The 15,752-nt window shown below is 42.6% G+C and overlaps 1 protein-coding gene across 1 annotated transcript; it reads right to left on the bottom strand.

Moving 5' to 3' along the window:
• Window positions 1–1,390: 1,390 nt before the first annotated feature.
• SMIM32 (small integral membrane protein 32) lies at window positions 1,391–3,550 on the bottom strand. The gene has a single exon (XM_037907040.2). The coding sequence runs from the start codon at window positions 2,956–2,958 to the stop codon at window positions 2,638–2,640; it is 321 nt and encodes a 106-aa protein (XP_037762968.1). The 5' UTR covers window positions 2,959–3,550; the 3' UTR covers window positions 1,391–2,637.
• Window positions 3,551–15,752: the final 12,202 nt, after the last annotated feature.

Here is a 15,752-nt window from a genome sequence, read left to right as displayed (position 1 = left end):
AAAACTGAATTTATGGTCAAGAATGCTTCTAAATAATCCTTTGTTGTCCCCTGTATGTGGCCTTGCTGCCAACGTTTTGGGCTTAGTAAAAGAGAGTATATCTGATCGCTCCCCAACGTTTGTTAAAATTGCGCTAAGACACCGGAGATGTGTAGCATCTTTGGGGGCCGATAAGAAAAGTGCTGACATTCAGTCCACTGTGGTTGCTACCAAGTACCATTGTAAATATCATTGTAAGTGAGCCATATTCTTTTGATGATCCTCCTCTTGCCATTAACCCTTTACAAATAGGATTCTGCTGTGTTTTTTCTTGTGCGATGGAATATTTTAATACAAATGAATTGCAGTACAATGGAAAACTCACTTTAAAAGGTCTTAATTGTTGTGCCAATGGAAATTCTTAGACCAAACTTGTTACTTCTGATCAGTTAAAACAAACTATCATTGTTTAAAAGCCATTTATTGCCTAGTCTGATGACTTAATCTTTACATTTAAGATGTGTCGCGCTAAATGCAGCTCCCATATAAACGCTGCATTTACACTCAAGTGAGTCCTTGGAGTTACATCAGGGTTAAACTGGTTTACGTGAGATCAGAATTGCTCCCTGTGAAAAAAGTCAGACCTAGTTATATGGTAGCTTTGTTCTTCTCTCTGATAAAAGCATAAAGTGTTCTCTACTATGAGAGCATAAAAGGATAGCTGATTTGTCAATGGTAACATTTCTTGTAAGGTAAGAGAGCTTGCAGACAGGTTACACACACACACACACACACGTTTGGTTGTGTCTTTGTATTTATCAGCTCACTGCGTGTGTGTGTATGTGATCTGTTTGTAAGCTTTTTCCAGTTGGCTTTAGAAGACGGTACATACACACAACGTTCCCACTATACCCTGTACGTTAATGAATCGAAACATAGGTACAACTTTTGCTCTTAGTGACACCAACTGAATCCCATTTGTTCCACTTGGATTGTGCCAGTGTCACTGAGAGTAGAATATGGCCTTCTGTGTCATACACCTCTATACCTACAGCCTCGACCTTGGTGAGCCACTGCGTACGTGACGCTCTTTGTCGATTAGTTGGAATGACAGTGCATACCAGTCACTGTGCAGTTTTTCCTCTGCAAAACTGGGATTACAGAATAGAAGTATGCAGTGCTCTAGTAAATCACATTTTTGTACACGTAAAGTATTAAGTCAATTAGTAAGTTTAAACAGACATTTTCATGTAGCTCTTACAACAGCACCTCATTGCTAATTAATTGCAATTTAAATTTGTCACCAGTGACCACTGCTGAGTAAATGGCACCATCCCGCACCCATGCTTCTAATTTTTCCAGCAGTATACCAAAAGCATGGGATGAAAATAATTGTTAGCATTAAAGTAACCATTCTATTAAAATTGTGATTCCTGCGTTTCAATTTGTTACTCATTTTTTTGCGCCAAAATGGGACTGATGTTAGCCTCTCATAATTAGTTTCCATGCCACAGCGGCTTTTTTCCACCCCTAATGATCCTTTTGGTTTGATACAGTGGTTAATGCAGCTTTTTTTGTTGTCAATAAAGTTTAATCCAAGTTACCTAAGTCTTAAGTGGTCCATTTAGCAGAACTGGGGCCTGAAAATGTGACCAAGATAGACTAGAGCAGTGACACTCAGACTGTGGCTCGTGAGCCGCAAGTGGCTATTTAATGTGTCTCCTGCGACTCTTAGCAGCACATGATATTGAAACACTGTGATTTAATTATTAACCCAACTAAGTTATTTACCAGTCAGGATGTTTTACTATGTTATGAACAATTAAGTTAGGAACTTCCACTAAGTTAATAACTTAGTTTATATATATTATTCTCACAGCAAATAAGTATTTCCCCCGCCATGCTGTTTAAATATGAATAGTACTATAGTAAATGAAACAAGGAATTCACACTACGGTGGATCTCCTGGGTAATGTTGATCACGAAGGTTTGGATCCTGAACCACTGAGGTCTGAGTATCACTGCACTAGAACAAGAGAATCGCAGAAGAGATGCTAAATAAAACTAGACGCATGTTTGGCTTACGGTCTTTATCAGCAATATCTCCCATTACGTTGCCACATGTTTCTAGTAACAATAAAGCAAAATGGGTCTGTAAAGTAAATTGATTTCCTCATTGTGGCTGTCAAGTAAATATATTAACATTTCTACATTTGCTGCCATGATTTCCCAAACACAGGCTACAGCTCCACCAGATGTACAAATTAGAGATTATTGTCAAGGCAAATGCCATTGTACCTTGATTGAATGGGTCAGTGATGAAATTTGCATACATATAGAGTTAAACAGAGGTTTCTACTATCGGCAATGCATTTCTTTTGTATGTATCTCTGTACATAAATTAAACATAATAGTGCTTTGTCTTTTTAATTCATAAAAGGGCTTTTTATTTACATTTACTCTAATATACATATGGCAATTTTTTTCCCCGCAGGGAATTTTTTCTCTTAATACTGAGACTGCGAATATTATTTAAAAGGGGATTGGATCCACCTAACAGCGAAAGGAAATAACATTTGATTGCACAGGTTTTCTGGCTCATGCTCGTGCTATATATCAAAGCAAAACTGTATTAAACAAGGCTCCCCCTTTTTGGTTTTAGACAGCTTGTGTCCTCCATGTACTCCTTGCTTCTCTGAGTGATCTGTCATAAGGTAGAGTAGCAAAAAAAGAATTTTTCAACTGGCAGTTAATAAAGAGCACAATTATTATCACAGTCAAGAGCAGGAAGAAAAACAGAACAATGTAAGTCACCAGATCTGGCTTATTTATTTCCCCTTCTTTTAACACCCTGGCTGTTGACATATAAAACGCAGAGGAGCTTACTGGTCTCTGTGTGCTGTTCAGGTAGGGTGTGTTGGTCTGAATGATTAGGTGAGCTTCAGTGGCACTGGTTGAATTTAACAATTCACTATACATGTTCTTGCTTAAATTTTCTTCCCCTGTAGGTGTATCAGAAGAGAGTGAAAGTGTCAGTCTGTGGTGTGGAAAAGGAATGTTCCCATTCGTAACGGGCTGAAATCCAGCCACATTCTGTATAAACGTAAATGCAGCAATTCAGTTCACTTACATGGCTCAGTGAGTTTGCTTCTTTCAATCTCCCTGGATCACATTTACATCATTAATCCTCAAATAGAAATCAGGAAAAAAATGTGTATTTATATATATATATACCTCTTGTTCGGGCACTTGCTCTCTCAGCCAAAACCAAATGGACTGGGTCTTCTGTGTGAACTGAACTGGTTATCTAGGATGAGTTGACAGGATCTTCTTCATTTTCCTGGGAGTGGAATGTGGCAGCCTCCCGTGCATAGAAAAAAAAGACTCTCCTCTTTAACAAAACCCTGTACTGGAAGCCAAACAGAGAAGAAGAAATGCTTTGTATAGCAGCACTTGCTTGTTTTGAAGGGAAGGCACAACAGATTTCCAGGTGATTGTCTGGAGAGCGATGCACACAAATCCAGTGTTAAATAAGATCCACGGCCACCAAAAGAAGCAGCTTCCTCTTTGACATCTAGTTGAATTCCCAGTTGCAATTCCCTCCCTCAGGAGACTCCTGACTGCTGGAATGCAGGTTCCTTGTAGCATTAGTTGACTTTCTTGCTCTGTTAACTGTGCACTCGCAGCGAGCACTGAGACGCTTTCGCTTTCTGGATCAGCTTTTTCAGTTGCTTTAAGGAAAAAAAAAAAAATCTGACCAAAGCCTCCTTTGTTTAAAAGAAAAATAAGTTCTTAGTTCTTTCAAAGCCTCTTCCTCACCCCTGCTCCAGCTAAGCTGTTAGCTGGAACTGGGGTCTGGGCATAAATATGTGAAACGTGACTTTTCCCTTTAAACAGACACTCCACCACAGCGTCACTTGCTACTGTGTGAAGCGAAGAATTACACAGTGGTGCTGAATGTTTCTAGAGCCTGGGATGGCTTGCATGCTAAAAGGGAAGAGATCTCATGGTAGAGCCTCTTGAGTTTCCAGGCTCTGGGTGCAAAGCAGGTGGGGCGGGGGGGTGGCAAAGCAAAGGTAAATTGCATCAGAGTCTCTCTCTCTCTCTCTCTCTCTCTCGCTCAGAGTTTTATTATTAAAATGGGTCTCTCTAGGGTAAATAAGAAAATGTTTTTTCCCCACCCTGCATAGTCCCCAGCACCCTCTACAGCCTGACAATTAGCATGTTAATTCTTTTTCATCAGATTGCTTATATACTGCCATTAGCTGCTGGCTGGCTGGCTGCCAGCTCTCCTTAGCAATCCCGCACGTCAATACATCAGATTAACATGGTTAATACTTTATTGTAACCACCAGAACTCAAAAATGGGATGTGGGGAGCAGCCAAGGGGGGCGAGGGAACATTTGTTAGCTTGAGAGCGGAAACGATGAACCATTCTCCCCACCCTCAGGACATGGACAGATACAAGCAAACCTTAGAGCACCTTATGAAGATTATCACATCCCAGTTCTGGATGGTAAAGCATTTTAATGAACATAATAAAATACTTTTGCCTTAAAAGAGAGGAAATGTAAAAGGAGGAATCTTATGTTACAGTGATTTTTTTAAAAAAAGTTTCTGTTCAGGAAAAGAGATTGGTTTAGGCCCTGCTGCCTTTTTGGCCAAAATATAAGAGCTAAGAAGAAGCCCGGGAGTAAGTCAGTCATGTTTTGGGCTAAAGCCAGTGAATTGAGGCTTAATTTCAAGAAGGCTAATTTGCCATAAATAAGTCCTTAATTACAAAATTAAGAGCTGATCCTTTCCCTTTATTATCTTTAAGAAGGATCTTGTTCAAAGTCGAAATAAAGCTGTAATTTTTCCTCATTCACTCATCTCTTGTCTGGTAACATGTTTTGAATTCCCATCACTTGACAACATCAGTAGGATTCTAAAATGTCTGGGAAAGGTGCGCAGAGGGCATGTGTGTGGCCCCTAACACCATTGGAGGGGTGTCTTGTTATGCTTAGCACTTTTCATCTTTAAAACTCCAAGTGCTTTATGAAGCTGGCAAAGCATTATTATCCTCAGTTTAATGGCTGGGGCAAAAGAGAACCAGCAAGGATATGAACAGGATCATGCTCCCTATGCAAAGCAGTAAGGACAAGTCAGACCACACCTCCACTCCACACTCTTACATGACCTACCCAGATCTTGGGTGCCTGCCTATTCCTGTTCGCTCCCTCAAGAATTCCACCAACCCACTACACTCAGGCCAGAGCAGCGGACCTGGTATAGGGGGCAGCATAGGCCAGCAGCAAATTACTACCCCCTGGAGCAAGGTGCAGATGGGAGGAATCCTGACTCAGGGGTGTGGTGTCACCTTGACTGATGCAGGTTGCAGCATGGTCTGATTGCTGCACCCTACTCCCAGGGGTGAACAAACACCTGCACAAGTAAGGCCCCTGAAAGCAGTAGGACTACTCATGTGAGTAACTACTCACTAGCAGGAGTAAGGGGTTCAAAAGCTGGCCCTAAGTATTTTGCCTAAGGTACAATACAATATGTCGATGGCAGTTCTAGGAAGAGAACCCAAGTCTCCTTACTTGTGGTCCAATGCCCTAGTATTAAACACTGAAATGAATTATTCATAGTTTTTATAATGGAAAACAGGGATCATTCCATTTATTATGTGGGTGCTGCATCAACAGTCTCCTACTGGCTTTACAGCCTGACAAAGTAATAGTATTTGCTGTAACAATCACTCAGCCTGCACTACAAATAAACAGGACATAATCTTGGTGGGTAATGGGTCATGTAGGGTACAGTCCCTTTGTGAATGGCTGGAGTCTTTCCCCAACTCTGCACTGGTGGATAGTACATGATCCACCCTTTGTGTACATATCAAGATAAATATCAGCTGAGTGAAATGAAGGAGGAAATAAAATATTAGCTTTCTGAGTAATATAACCATTTACAATGTGTATTACAATCCTTCTGCTCTTAAGCGTTAACTGCAATTCAGGGGAATTGTTTCTATTAGCAGAGTAAAATGTATCGAAGCATAGGCTGTAACTGAGCACAACCTAAAAACTGCTATAATGACTCAAAATGTTATAAAAGAAAGAAAACAGAAAGGAAATAATGAGTCTATATATATTTTTTTAAAAGGTCACTCTAAAGGAAAACACTTATTATCTGATGTCATAGAATCATAGCCTCATAGAAGATTAGAGTTGGAAGAGACCTCAGGAGGTCATCCAGTCCAACCCCCCTGCCAAAGCAGGACCAACACCAACTAAATCATCCTAGCCAGGGCTTTGTCAAGCTGGGCCTTAAAAACCTCTACAGATGGAGATTCCACTGCCTCCCTAGGAAACCCATTCCAGTACTTCACCACCCTGCTAGTGAAATTGTGTTTCCTAATATCCAGCCTAGACCTCCCCCACTGCAACTTGAGACCATTGCTCCTTGTTCTGTCATCTGCCACCACTGAGAACAGCCGAGCTCCATCCTCTTCGGAACCCCCTTCAGGTAGTTGAAGACTACTATCAAATCCCCCCTCACTCTACTCTTCTGCAGACTAAATAAGCCCAGTCCCCTCAGCCTCTCTTCATAAGTCATGTGTCCCAGCCCCCTAATGTCTTTGAAATAAAAATTAATGTGCCTAAAATGAAGTCTCCAACCCAAGTTTTATGCCCCTAATCAGACCATTTTTTAATTAGGTGCCTAAATGTGCTGCCTAAAAAATATGAGCCTCATAGCTTGTGTACAACATTTAGAATGCTGCTCCAACATCAGTTTTTGCCGTGTGTATCTTCACTAAGGTATCTTGCAAGTTGCCATCAGAATGTGTGCATCACATTATGGAGGAGCTTTTTGCCAATGACGTCAAGGTGAAATTCGTCCCAACACAGTGGCCCTTTTGCTCTGCCAAATCCTCCCCTCTTCTCTTTGTCTGCACAGAGCCACTGATTCAGTGGGATAATTCTGTCTCCCAATGTGTCTGGAAGGAGAGGCAAGGGATACTATAAACCAGTGCAAGAGCCCTGCATGTGCTGAGGACTGTGGAGCGTGGGGGTTCCTGGAGTGGATCCTGAGGACCACAATTATATCAATCCTCTGGTTCTCCCCATCCAAAAAAATGTGGGAGACAAATACAGAAGAATAGTCAAGCCAATGGGTTGAGTAGTGGCTACAGAGTGGCTCCACTCCAGTTCTACTTGAGGAGAGGACATTCCCTTCCCTTATGCCCAAAATTACTCAAGTTGGTTGGCAGAGGCATGATTTGGCCCTTAGCAGGGGCTCCAAACTTTCAGTGTGGCGAGTTTCACCCTTAGTAAGGAGAGGGGTTTTTTGAGGTGGAAATATGATCTCCTAGGTGAAAAAATAAAGCAAACTTTCCCCAATTTCTCCCAGACAATGATCAATGATTCCCCATAATCTGAACAAAACTGGTGTTTCCACCTCAGTAATTCTGTGTGTGTGGGTTCCTCTTGGACAAGTTATTCCATAAATGTGTGGGGTTTTTTGGGTTTTTTTGGAAGCATTTGGTGTTAATCAAAGACAGGCAGTTTGGACTAGATTGGGCACTGCTCTAATCTGCTATGGGCAGTCTCCATGTCCTAATATTTAACCCCATAGCTTTATGAAATGGCTGCAGTGTAATTTCTGGAAAGAAAACAATGGAAGAGATGCTCCCCTTCATGGGCTTTAGTGATTCTGAGCTTAGATTTGAATACTGTCATCTGGTGCCACCAACACTTTTTAATCAAGTTACAGGCTAGGTAAAAGGTAATTTCTGCACTGTTCTGAATAAGCTCCTCTGCGATTCTTTGGGGCTATAAAGTAGAAAAAAAATCTTTCCCCCTTTCATGTATCTTTTCAAGTAAAACAAATCTCTTTCCCCACTACGGCACATAATGCATCCAGACTAAATGTAACCATCTTCCTGAATGTTCCTTTGTTACACTGTAACACATCATCACACTTACTGTAATTAAATGTATGAGCTGCATTGTAGGGAAGTCTGATCACTAGGGAATAGCCTTACCACTCACCTGTCCTTTATCATTCGAGACAATATCTAACTCTTGGATCACAATACTTTGTGTGAGCATTATGGCATTGCCCTAGTTTTCCTTACCCTACTTTGCTAGCATTAGGAGTTGGGGATGATAAGTATTGCTAGGGGAAAACTTTACAGATCAGCCCAGGATTTTTATATCAATAGTGCATGTCTTTCCTCTGTCATTTCTTGGTTGTTTACATCCTCCTTTGTAGGCAAGATACTGCACAGTTCTGAGAAATCCAAATGGACTCGCACTTACGAATTGCGATGGGTTCCGTTCCTGCTGCAGATTTAAATGATGACTTTGAACTCAAGTGTTCACATGAGTGAGCAGAGTAGAGCAGAAATCAATAGGAATGATACAAGCATTTGATGTGCCAAATAAAAATATCCCAGTAGATAGATGGCTTAGATGGTTGAATGCTGGATTAAAGAATCTGCAAATCTTTGCTTGAATTTAGAAATGACCTGCCTCTGGCTATGCTTATGTGCCCTTTGCATTTGTTTATTGTGAACATTCAAGTGAGCGTGGTTAAGTCACATGAACACTCACAGAAAGTGCATTTTAAATCTGCACACACTTGTGCAATGGTATATTTTGTATGGCATGGCACTGTTTGATTACCACAGCAGAGGTAAGCCCCTCACTGGAGTCCTGGTGCAGCGACAATTAAACAAACCGGACAGGATCTAATGCCATCTCTCCCAGGATGGACTCTGCTAACTATGAAGGGAAGAGAGGGGGCACCTTAAATTTAAACCCTCCTTTAAACCACTAAATCTTACAGGAGTGTGTTTTTTCTATGCAAGTACACACAATGAAAGAGTGATTGTTGGGCATGAAAGATGCTGATCTGCAGGCTGCTCAGTCATTGTGTGACTTTATGGCCATATCTGCACCTGTGTGACAAGAGTTTTGTACCTCGTACAGGGCATGTATAGGACAAACCCAGCCCAGCCTCACAGGAACAAAGGACGCTGGCCTAGGCAGCAATAAAAGGATCTGTTGGACTCTTGAATGAGTCACCCCCGTTCCTTTGATCAGCTTGGGACTGTGATGAGGCAATGCTCACCTCACTCCAAAGGTGGGGGTGGGAGCGCAAAACCAAGAGGGAAGAAAGAACATAATAAAAGGGAGAAACTTTGCCATGCTCTTCCTCTCTCATCCACCTACATCTACAGACACCTCCACCAAGCGACTGAAGCGCTGATCAAAGGGGAGAGCCTGGCTGAAGGGCAACCAGCCAGCCTGTGGTGAGAAGCATCTAAGTTTGTAAGGGCACTGAAAGTGTTAAGAACAGCTTAGAAAGTGTTTTGATTTTATTTCATTTGACCAAATCTGACTTGTTATGCTTTGACTTATAATAATTTAAAATCTATCTTTGTAGTTAATAAATTCGTTTGTTTATTCTACCTGAAGCAGTGTGTTTGGTTTGAAGCGTGTCAGAGACTCCCCTTGGGATAACAAGCCTCATACATATCAATTTCTTTGTTAAACTCATGAACACATATAAGCTTGCAGTGTCCAGCAGGCATAACTGGACACTGCAAGATGGAGGTTGTGTCTGGGACCAGAGATATTGGCTCGTGTCATTTGGTTTACAATCCAAGGAGCAGATTACATGCTAGAGGCTGTGCGTGAACAGCCCAGGAGTGGGGGTTCTCACAGCAGTGCAGGGTAAGGTTGGCTCCCAGAGTCAAGGATTGGAGTGACCTCGCAGATCACCGGTCCGGATAACACCAGAGGGGAATGTCACAGTGTGCCAGGTCATCTTTGCAGTAGGAGCATTGACACAGGTCAGCTTTTCAGCAGCAACACTAAAGAGAAGTGTAAGACACCCCTTACTTGAGAAAGATTACAAAACACTGCATGTGCTTGGCAACTACTTTAAGGCATATTTTATCTATGACTGAACAAAATGGAAAGACCAGTGAACATGCTATTCCTCTGCAGGCAAAGTAAAGATACCACCAGTTTAATTGTTTGTCTGCCACTTGCTAAGATGAATTGTTTTATAATTTCTAATTTGTAATGCCTAAGGGTTCAGCTCTAAAAAAAATCAAATATGTGTACTTCTTCTTCCTGAAAGATCTTCCAAGTGATGAAGATGGGTGCCCACAGAAAACAAAAAGAGCATCTCTGAGCCATTGACCAAGATTCTAATGTTTGAGTCTTATGGACTGAACTCTCTAATGTTCCAGGGTTACTAACTATTCCCATCAACATAGACAAAGGGCTGGTCTTCACTGAAAACTTACATTGGCATAGCTATGTCTCCCCGGGGTTTGAAAAATCCACATCCCTGAGAAATGTAGTTAAATCGATGTAACCCCCAGTGTAGACAGGGCAAGGCTGATGGAAGAATTCTTCCATCACACTAGCTGCCATCTCGCGGGGAGTTGGATTAACTACAGTGATGGGAGAACTGCTCCTGTCGTGGTAGTGAGTGTCTATAGTGAAGTGCTACAGAGGTGTCACTGTAGCATTTTAAATGTCTGCATAGCCAAAATCTCCCTCCCCTGGATGCTGTGGGAGGAAGTTATAAAAACTTCTGTGCCTCCTTCCTCAGGGCAAGGGTGTTTCCCAGATGGAAGAAGTGGGAAAGCCCAACTGCCAGGCAGTGATGAAAGATGAGACACATGCCAGGAGAGTCTGACCACCAGAAAAGGTTTGCGAAAAGGGAGATCCCCTCCTCCCTCAGCCTCTAGATTCCCAATGATAAAATTACATCACCTCCTTCTAAGGCTGGACTCTTTCCCCCTATCCCTGACTTTGTGGCTCAATGACTTTGGCACACCACTACTCATCCACCAAGATTGCAGTAATTATTGTTTGTGATAACACCTCGTGGTCTCAAATGAAATCAGGACCCCACTGTGCTAAGCACGGTAGGTATGCATGAGCTCCTCAAGGAGGTTACAAGCTAAATAGACAAGACAGGCAGAGAGTGGGCATGACTTTCCCAAAGTCATGCATCCGGTCACTGGCAGGGCATAGATCTCCTGATGTCCATTCCAGAGGTCAGTCCATTAGACTCATTAACCTTTTGGTCAAAAAGAATAGGCTGGATTCTCTTTGGATGTTTCCAGTGCCAATTCTTAATTGCCTATTGTCTATCTCTCTCTCTCTCTCTGTGCCCCAATCAGGGCTCTCATTCTGTGCCTGCTTGGGGAGCAAGAGTCTGGGAATAAGGTCAGGGACTCATGCGTGGCATGGCTGGAGTGCAGCCACCAGGCCTGTGGCTGGAAATAAACCCAGGCATGGATCCGCAATGGGACATAGATGTGCTCTAAGCATGTCTTCCAGATTGGTGCCCACAGGCAAATTTGGTGGAGGAACATCCAGCTTCACCTGGTTTGGGCAAGTGAGGCAGAAACTTAGGTGCTTAGGGGATTTTTAAAGAGAAAATTCAGGCACTGAGGGATTTTGAGTGCCTACAGACAGAGGCGCTGACTTCTATTTTTCCTGGTAGGTGCTACACCCCAGCTCCGCCCCTGAGGCTCTGCTCCCACTCCACCCCTTCCCCTGAGGCCCCACCCTTGCTCCGCCTCTTCCCGCCCCAACTCTGCCTTCTCCCCCGAGACCTCCCTCGCCCGCCTCCAAGTGCCTCCTGCCAGCCACCAAACAGCTAACTGGTGGCCACACCAAACAGCTGTACCTGGTGGGTGCTGAGCCCCCACTGTTTTTTTCCTATGGGTGCTTGATCCCCGAAGCACCCACAAAGTTGGCGCCTATGCCTACAGGTTTAGGTGGCAGCTATTTTAAGAATCTCAATGACAACTACATTTTGGTCTAAGGTGACCAAAGTGGGGAGTTAGGTTCCTATGCCCTTTTGTGGATCTGAGTCTCAGCCCTTCTGTTCCGAACCGTGTGTCCAATTTCTGCCAGTTCTGGTGTTTCTAAACATAGCATGCATCTGGGTGACAAGATGATAAAACTCTGTACAAATATGGAGAAGGTGTATTCCACTTGAGCCATCCAGGATGCAAACGAGAAGATAGAGGTCACCATTTGAGGGGCAAAATAACATAAACCTGGCGAGTTTAATCTCAGAGAAACAGAGTGGTGAAAATTAATGCAATTTTCTTATGAGAAGGGGTGGCAGGGCACAGGCTTTTAAAGTTCTGCTCTTCTGATGTCTCTGCATCATACACAACAGTAATTGAGTGTCACTATTCAGCTGGTTTAACACAGTCCAGCAGGAAGGCATTCTCTTCAAAAGGCTGATTTTTAGATTGTGGATCAGCAGTCTTAGCGTTCACGATTTTGCAGAATGGTGAAATTCTTTGGTCACCAGCTAAAAGAAGGAATTATAAAAATACCCTCGGGAGCGTTGACATGAAACGTATGCTAATTGACTGCACTGATAAAGAAAGAAAATCTATGAACACGTGAGACTGATTATACAAATAATCTAAAAATTTATTAATTCGTGAATGTCTGTGATTTAATGGAGTGAATTATTCTGGCTCCAATTTCATTGCCATCACTTGATCATGCAAATGAATTTCAAAAGGGCAGTGAGTGGTATTAGTTAGGATAACATCATTAGCCTGTTCGCCTCCGTATTAGTGGTCTAAAATGAAAACTGTATGAAATATGAGGCCAGGAGGAATAGACTACTTCAGCACTCAAAACCCCTTGAAATGTTTGCCACTAATGTCCCAGATTAGTAAAATTCCAGCTGAGATTTAACTTTAAGGAGAAAAGGCATAATAAATATACTGTAGGTTCTTTCAGGGCTATGCAGAAAGTTACTGTTGCTCAGCAAAGTAATGTCTCTGAGAAACATTTTGCTATTTTTAGACAAATAATTTCCAGTTTTATAATAATAAGGTTTGAGTATATACTTCTGCGGAGTACAGTAATGTGCTTTATTAAATTTCATGCTGCATAACATAAAAACCTGGCACTATCTCTGACGACTGCCAGCCACAGGACTATTAACTTGAAATGACTGAAATGTGACTATTGCTTAACCCATTGGTAAATTTTTAAGGAGATTGCGTAAAATGGAAGATTGTCATGATTATCATAAAATGATTGAATAATTGTGAATATCCATTAACTTTAAAGCATTATGTCAGCCATGAAACCTCTCAAATTGAATTTCTTACTAATTAGCAAGAGAATTTTAACAAATATAGTAGGATCTACCACATAAATTGTGTTGATTTTTTCCCTACTTTTCAGGGGGCCACACACTTATAACAGAGAGAGGCTAGTTCTTTGAGTAGCATCCCTTGGGAGCTCCACTTCAGTGGGCATGTATTTCTCGAGGGCATGATTGGAGATTTTCAGTTAGATGCGTCTTGTCAGCCCACGCCTGTGTGCTATGCCTCCTTCTGCCAGACCCCAAGGCTATATAGGGGTGCAAACTGCCCACAGTTCCTTTTCAACTGCCTCAGCCTGAGACGGAGCCCTAGTGTGTCCACCTTGGCATCTACATCCACCATCAATGGTACCATCAGTTCCACTGACCGTATCCTTGGCACCGATCCCCCATTCAGTTCCACAAGCATTTAGATGTACAAAAGACCTCTTGATAATGGATGACTGGCGTCCTCACTCCTCAAGCACCTCCGGTACTGAGACCCTGATTTCTGGACCACCCCTGAGTGTTCCCATATCTCAATTACTGGCTGGCTACTCAAGGGCTGTTTCTACAAGGTTACTGCTATCTTCCACCCAGATGGCCCTTGCTCTGTTCCAGGAGTTGGGTCTGCAACTGAATGTAAAAAAATCCATGTTAACCCCTGTGCAGATGATAGTTTATAGGAGCGTATTTGGACTTACTGACAGCCAGAGCCTACCTTTCCTTAGATTCGTAACATTGTCTGGCCTGGCAGGGACGATTCAAAGGAGCCCTCAGACTACAATAAGGAACTGCTTTCAGCTTCTGGGGCACATGGCCCCTTGTGTCTTTGTGACCGATCACGCAAGGCTATGCCTCAGCTGCTCCGAATGACCTGTTCTCTAGTCAGAGACACCCTGGACAGACAGCTGATAGTTCCTCTACAAGCAAGGGACTCCCTCACAGGCATTTCTTTCTACCACCCAGCTCCATCAGTGACTATAACAACAGACACATCACTGTTGGGGTGGGGAGCCCACCTCAGTGCCCTTACAATTCACAGTAGATGGACAACTCAGGAAACAAGTTTCGACATCAATCGGTTGGAGCTCAGAGCTATCAGGCTTTGTATCCTACCCCTCATCAGGGCAAATCAGTCAGGGCCATGATGGACAGCGTATTCTGCATGTTCTATATCAACAAGCTGGGAAAAGCAAGATCCCCCTCCCTATGCACTGAAGCCATGAAACTGTGGATCCGCGGAACTGGTGTATAGCTCATCAGATCCAAATCTCTGCACTCATCCTACCAGGTATTCAGAACACCATAGCCAATGTCCTCAGCAGGCATTTCTCAAAGGACTACAAATGGGAGCTAGATACCTAAGTTCTCCACAGTATATTCCTAAGAGGGAGACTGCTACAGGTGAACCTCCCTGCCACCTCCAGAAACAGGAAGTGTCCTCTTTTCTGCTCAGTAGGAGGTCTGAGACACCACTCCTTGGAAGAAGGGGTTTTTCTATGCATTTCCCCCAGTACCACTGATACTGTGATGAACAAAATCAGACAGATTAGGCCAAAATTATCCTTATGGTACTGACCTGGCCAAGACAAACTTGGTACACTTCTTTGCTTCACCTATGTGTCCAACCATCATTCAAGCTCTGGATCTGAACTTGAGCGCTCACTCCCATCTCTAGGTTTCATTTTGTTACTGTTGCTTTTAGCTTTAATCCTTGCCTCACCTTCATCCTCTTCCACCTCCATCCCTGATGGTCCTTCAAAGCAATGCTACAGTTACAATTCAAAATACAAATATATTCACTTAATGAACATAGGAGCTGCCAGTCTGGATCAGACCAGAGTTCATCTAATCCAGTGGCCAACACCAGATATTTCAGAGGAAGGTATAAAAATCCCTACAGTCAGCAGTTCTGGGATAACCTGTCCTTAAGGAGTTTCCTCCTAACCCCTAATAGCTAAAGGTGGTCTTTAGCCCTGAAGCATGATGGTTTAGATCTCTTCTCACCAACTGTATTATATAGTAAAACATTCTGTACAGGGCTAGCTAATATTTTGCTCTCATTTACCTTTGTGCTTTTTGGCTTATTGTCCTCTTTTTAACAAGTATAATGATAGGTGCAGGAGGCCTAATTTCCCTCAGCATTTCTTGTTTTAAAATGTGTTGAAATCATGCACATAGCGGTATGAAGGCCTAACAATAACTCAAGGAGTCGTACATAAATGTAAAAGAAACGAGCCAAACTTGAATTCTATTAGAACAGAATGGCATGCTGACATTCCTGGAAGAGAGGCAGGGGGCTGAGTGAGCTAGCAATTCCATCAGAATCTAATTGACTCAGAAGTAATTGGCAATACTATTTGGGTGCTAGATCGGCAATTATTGCAGTAATAAAGCAAGAGGAGCTGTGAGGGGAAGGTTATAAAAGGAAGCTAGCGTAGTACAGGGGAATATTTGTACAGAAAAGATAGTTCCTCGGTGGTTTTAACAGGAAATATCTATGGTGCGTCTATGACTCCAATTACAACGCCTATGTGATCGCCTCACAGTCTGTTTAATGCTTTTTAAGCCTTACAAGAGGCCTGTGAGATAGGAAAGCATTTTACAGATGGCAAGTCAAGGCACAGAGA

Source organism: Chelonia mydas, chromosome 8 (assembly GCF_015237465.2).
Source record: "Chelonia mydas isolate rCheMyd1 chromosome 8, rCheMyd1.pri.v2, whole genome shotgun sequence".
In the NCBI taxonomy this organism is placed as follows: Eukaryota; Metazoa; Chordata; order Testudines; family Cheloniidae; genus Chelonia; species Chelonia mydas.
The sequence above is the reverse complement of the archived record's forward strand: the minus strand, read 5'-3'. Positions and strand labels throughout refer to the sequence as shown.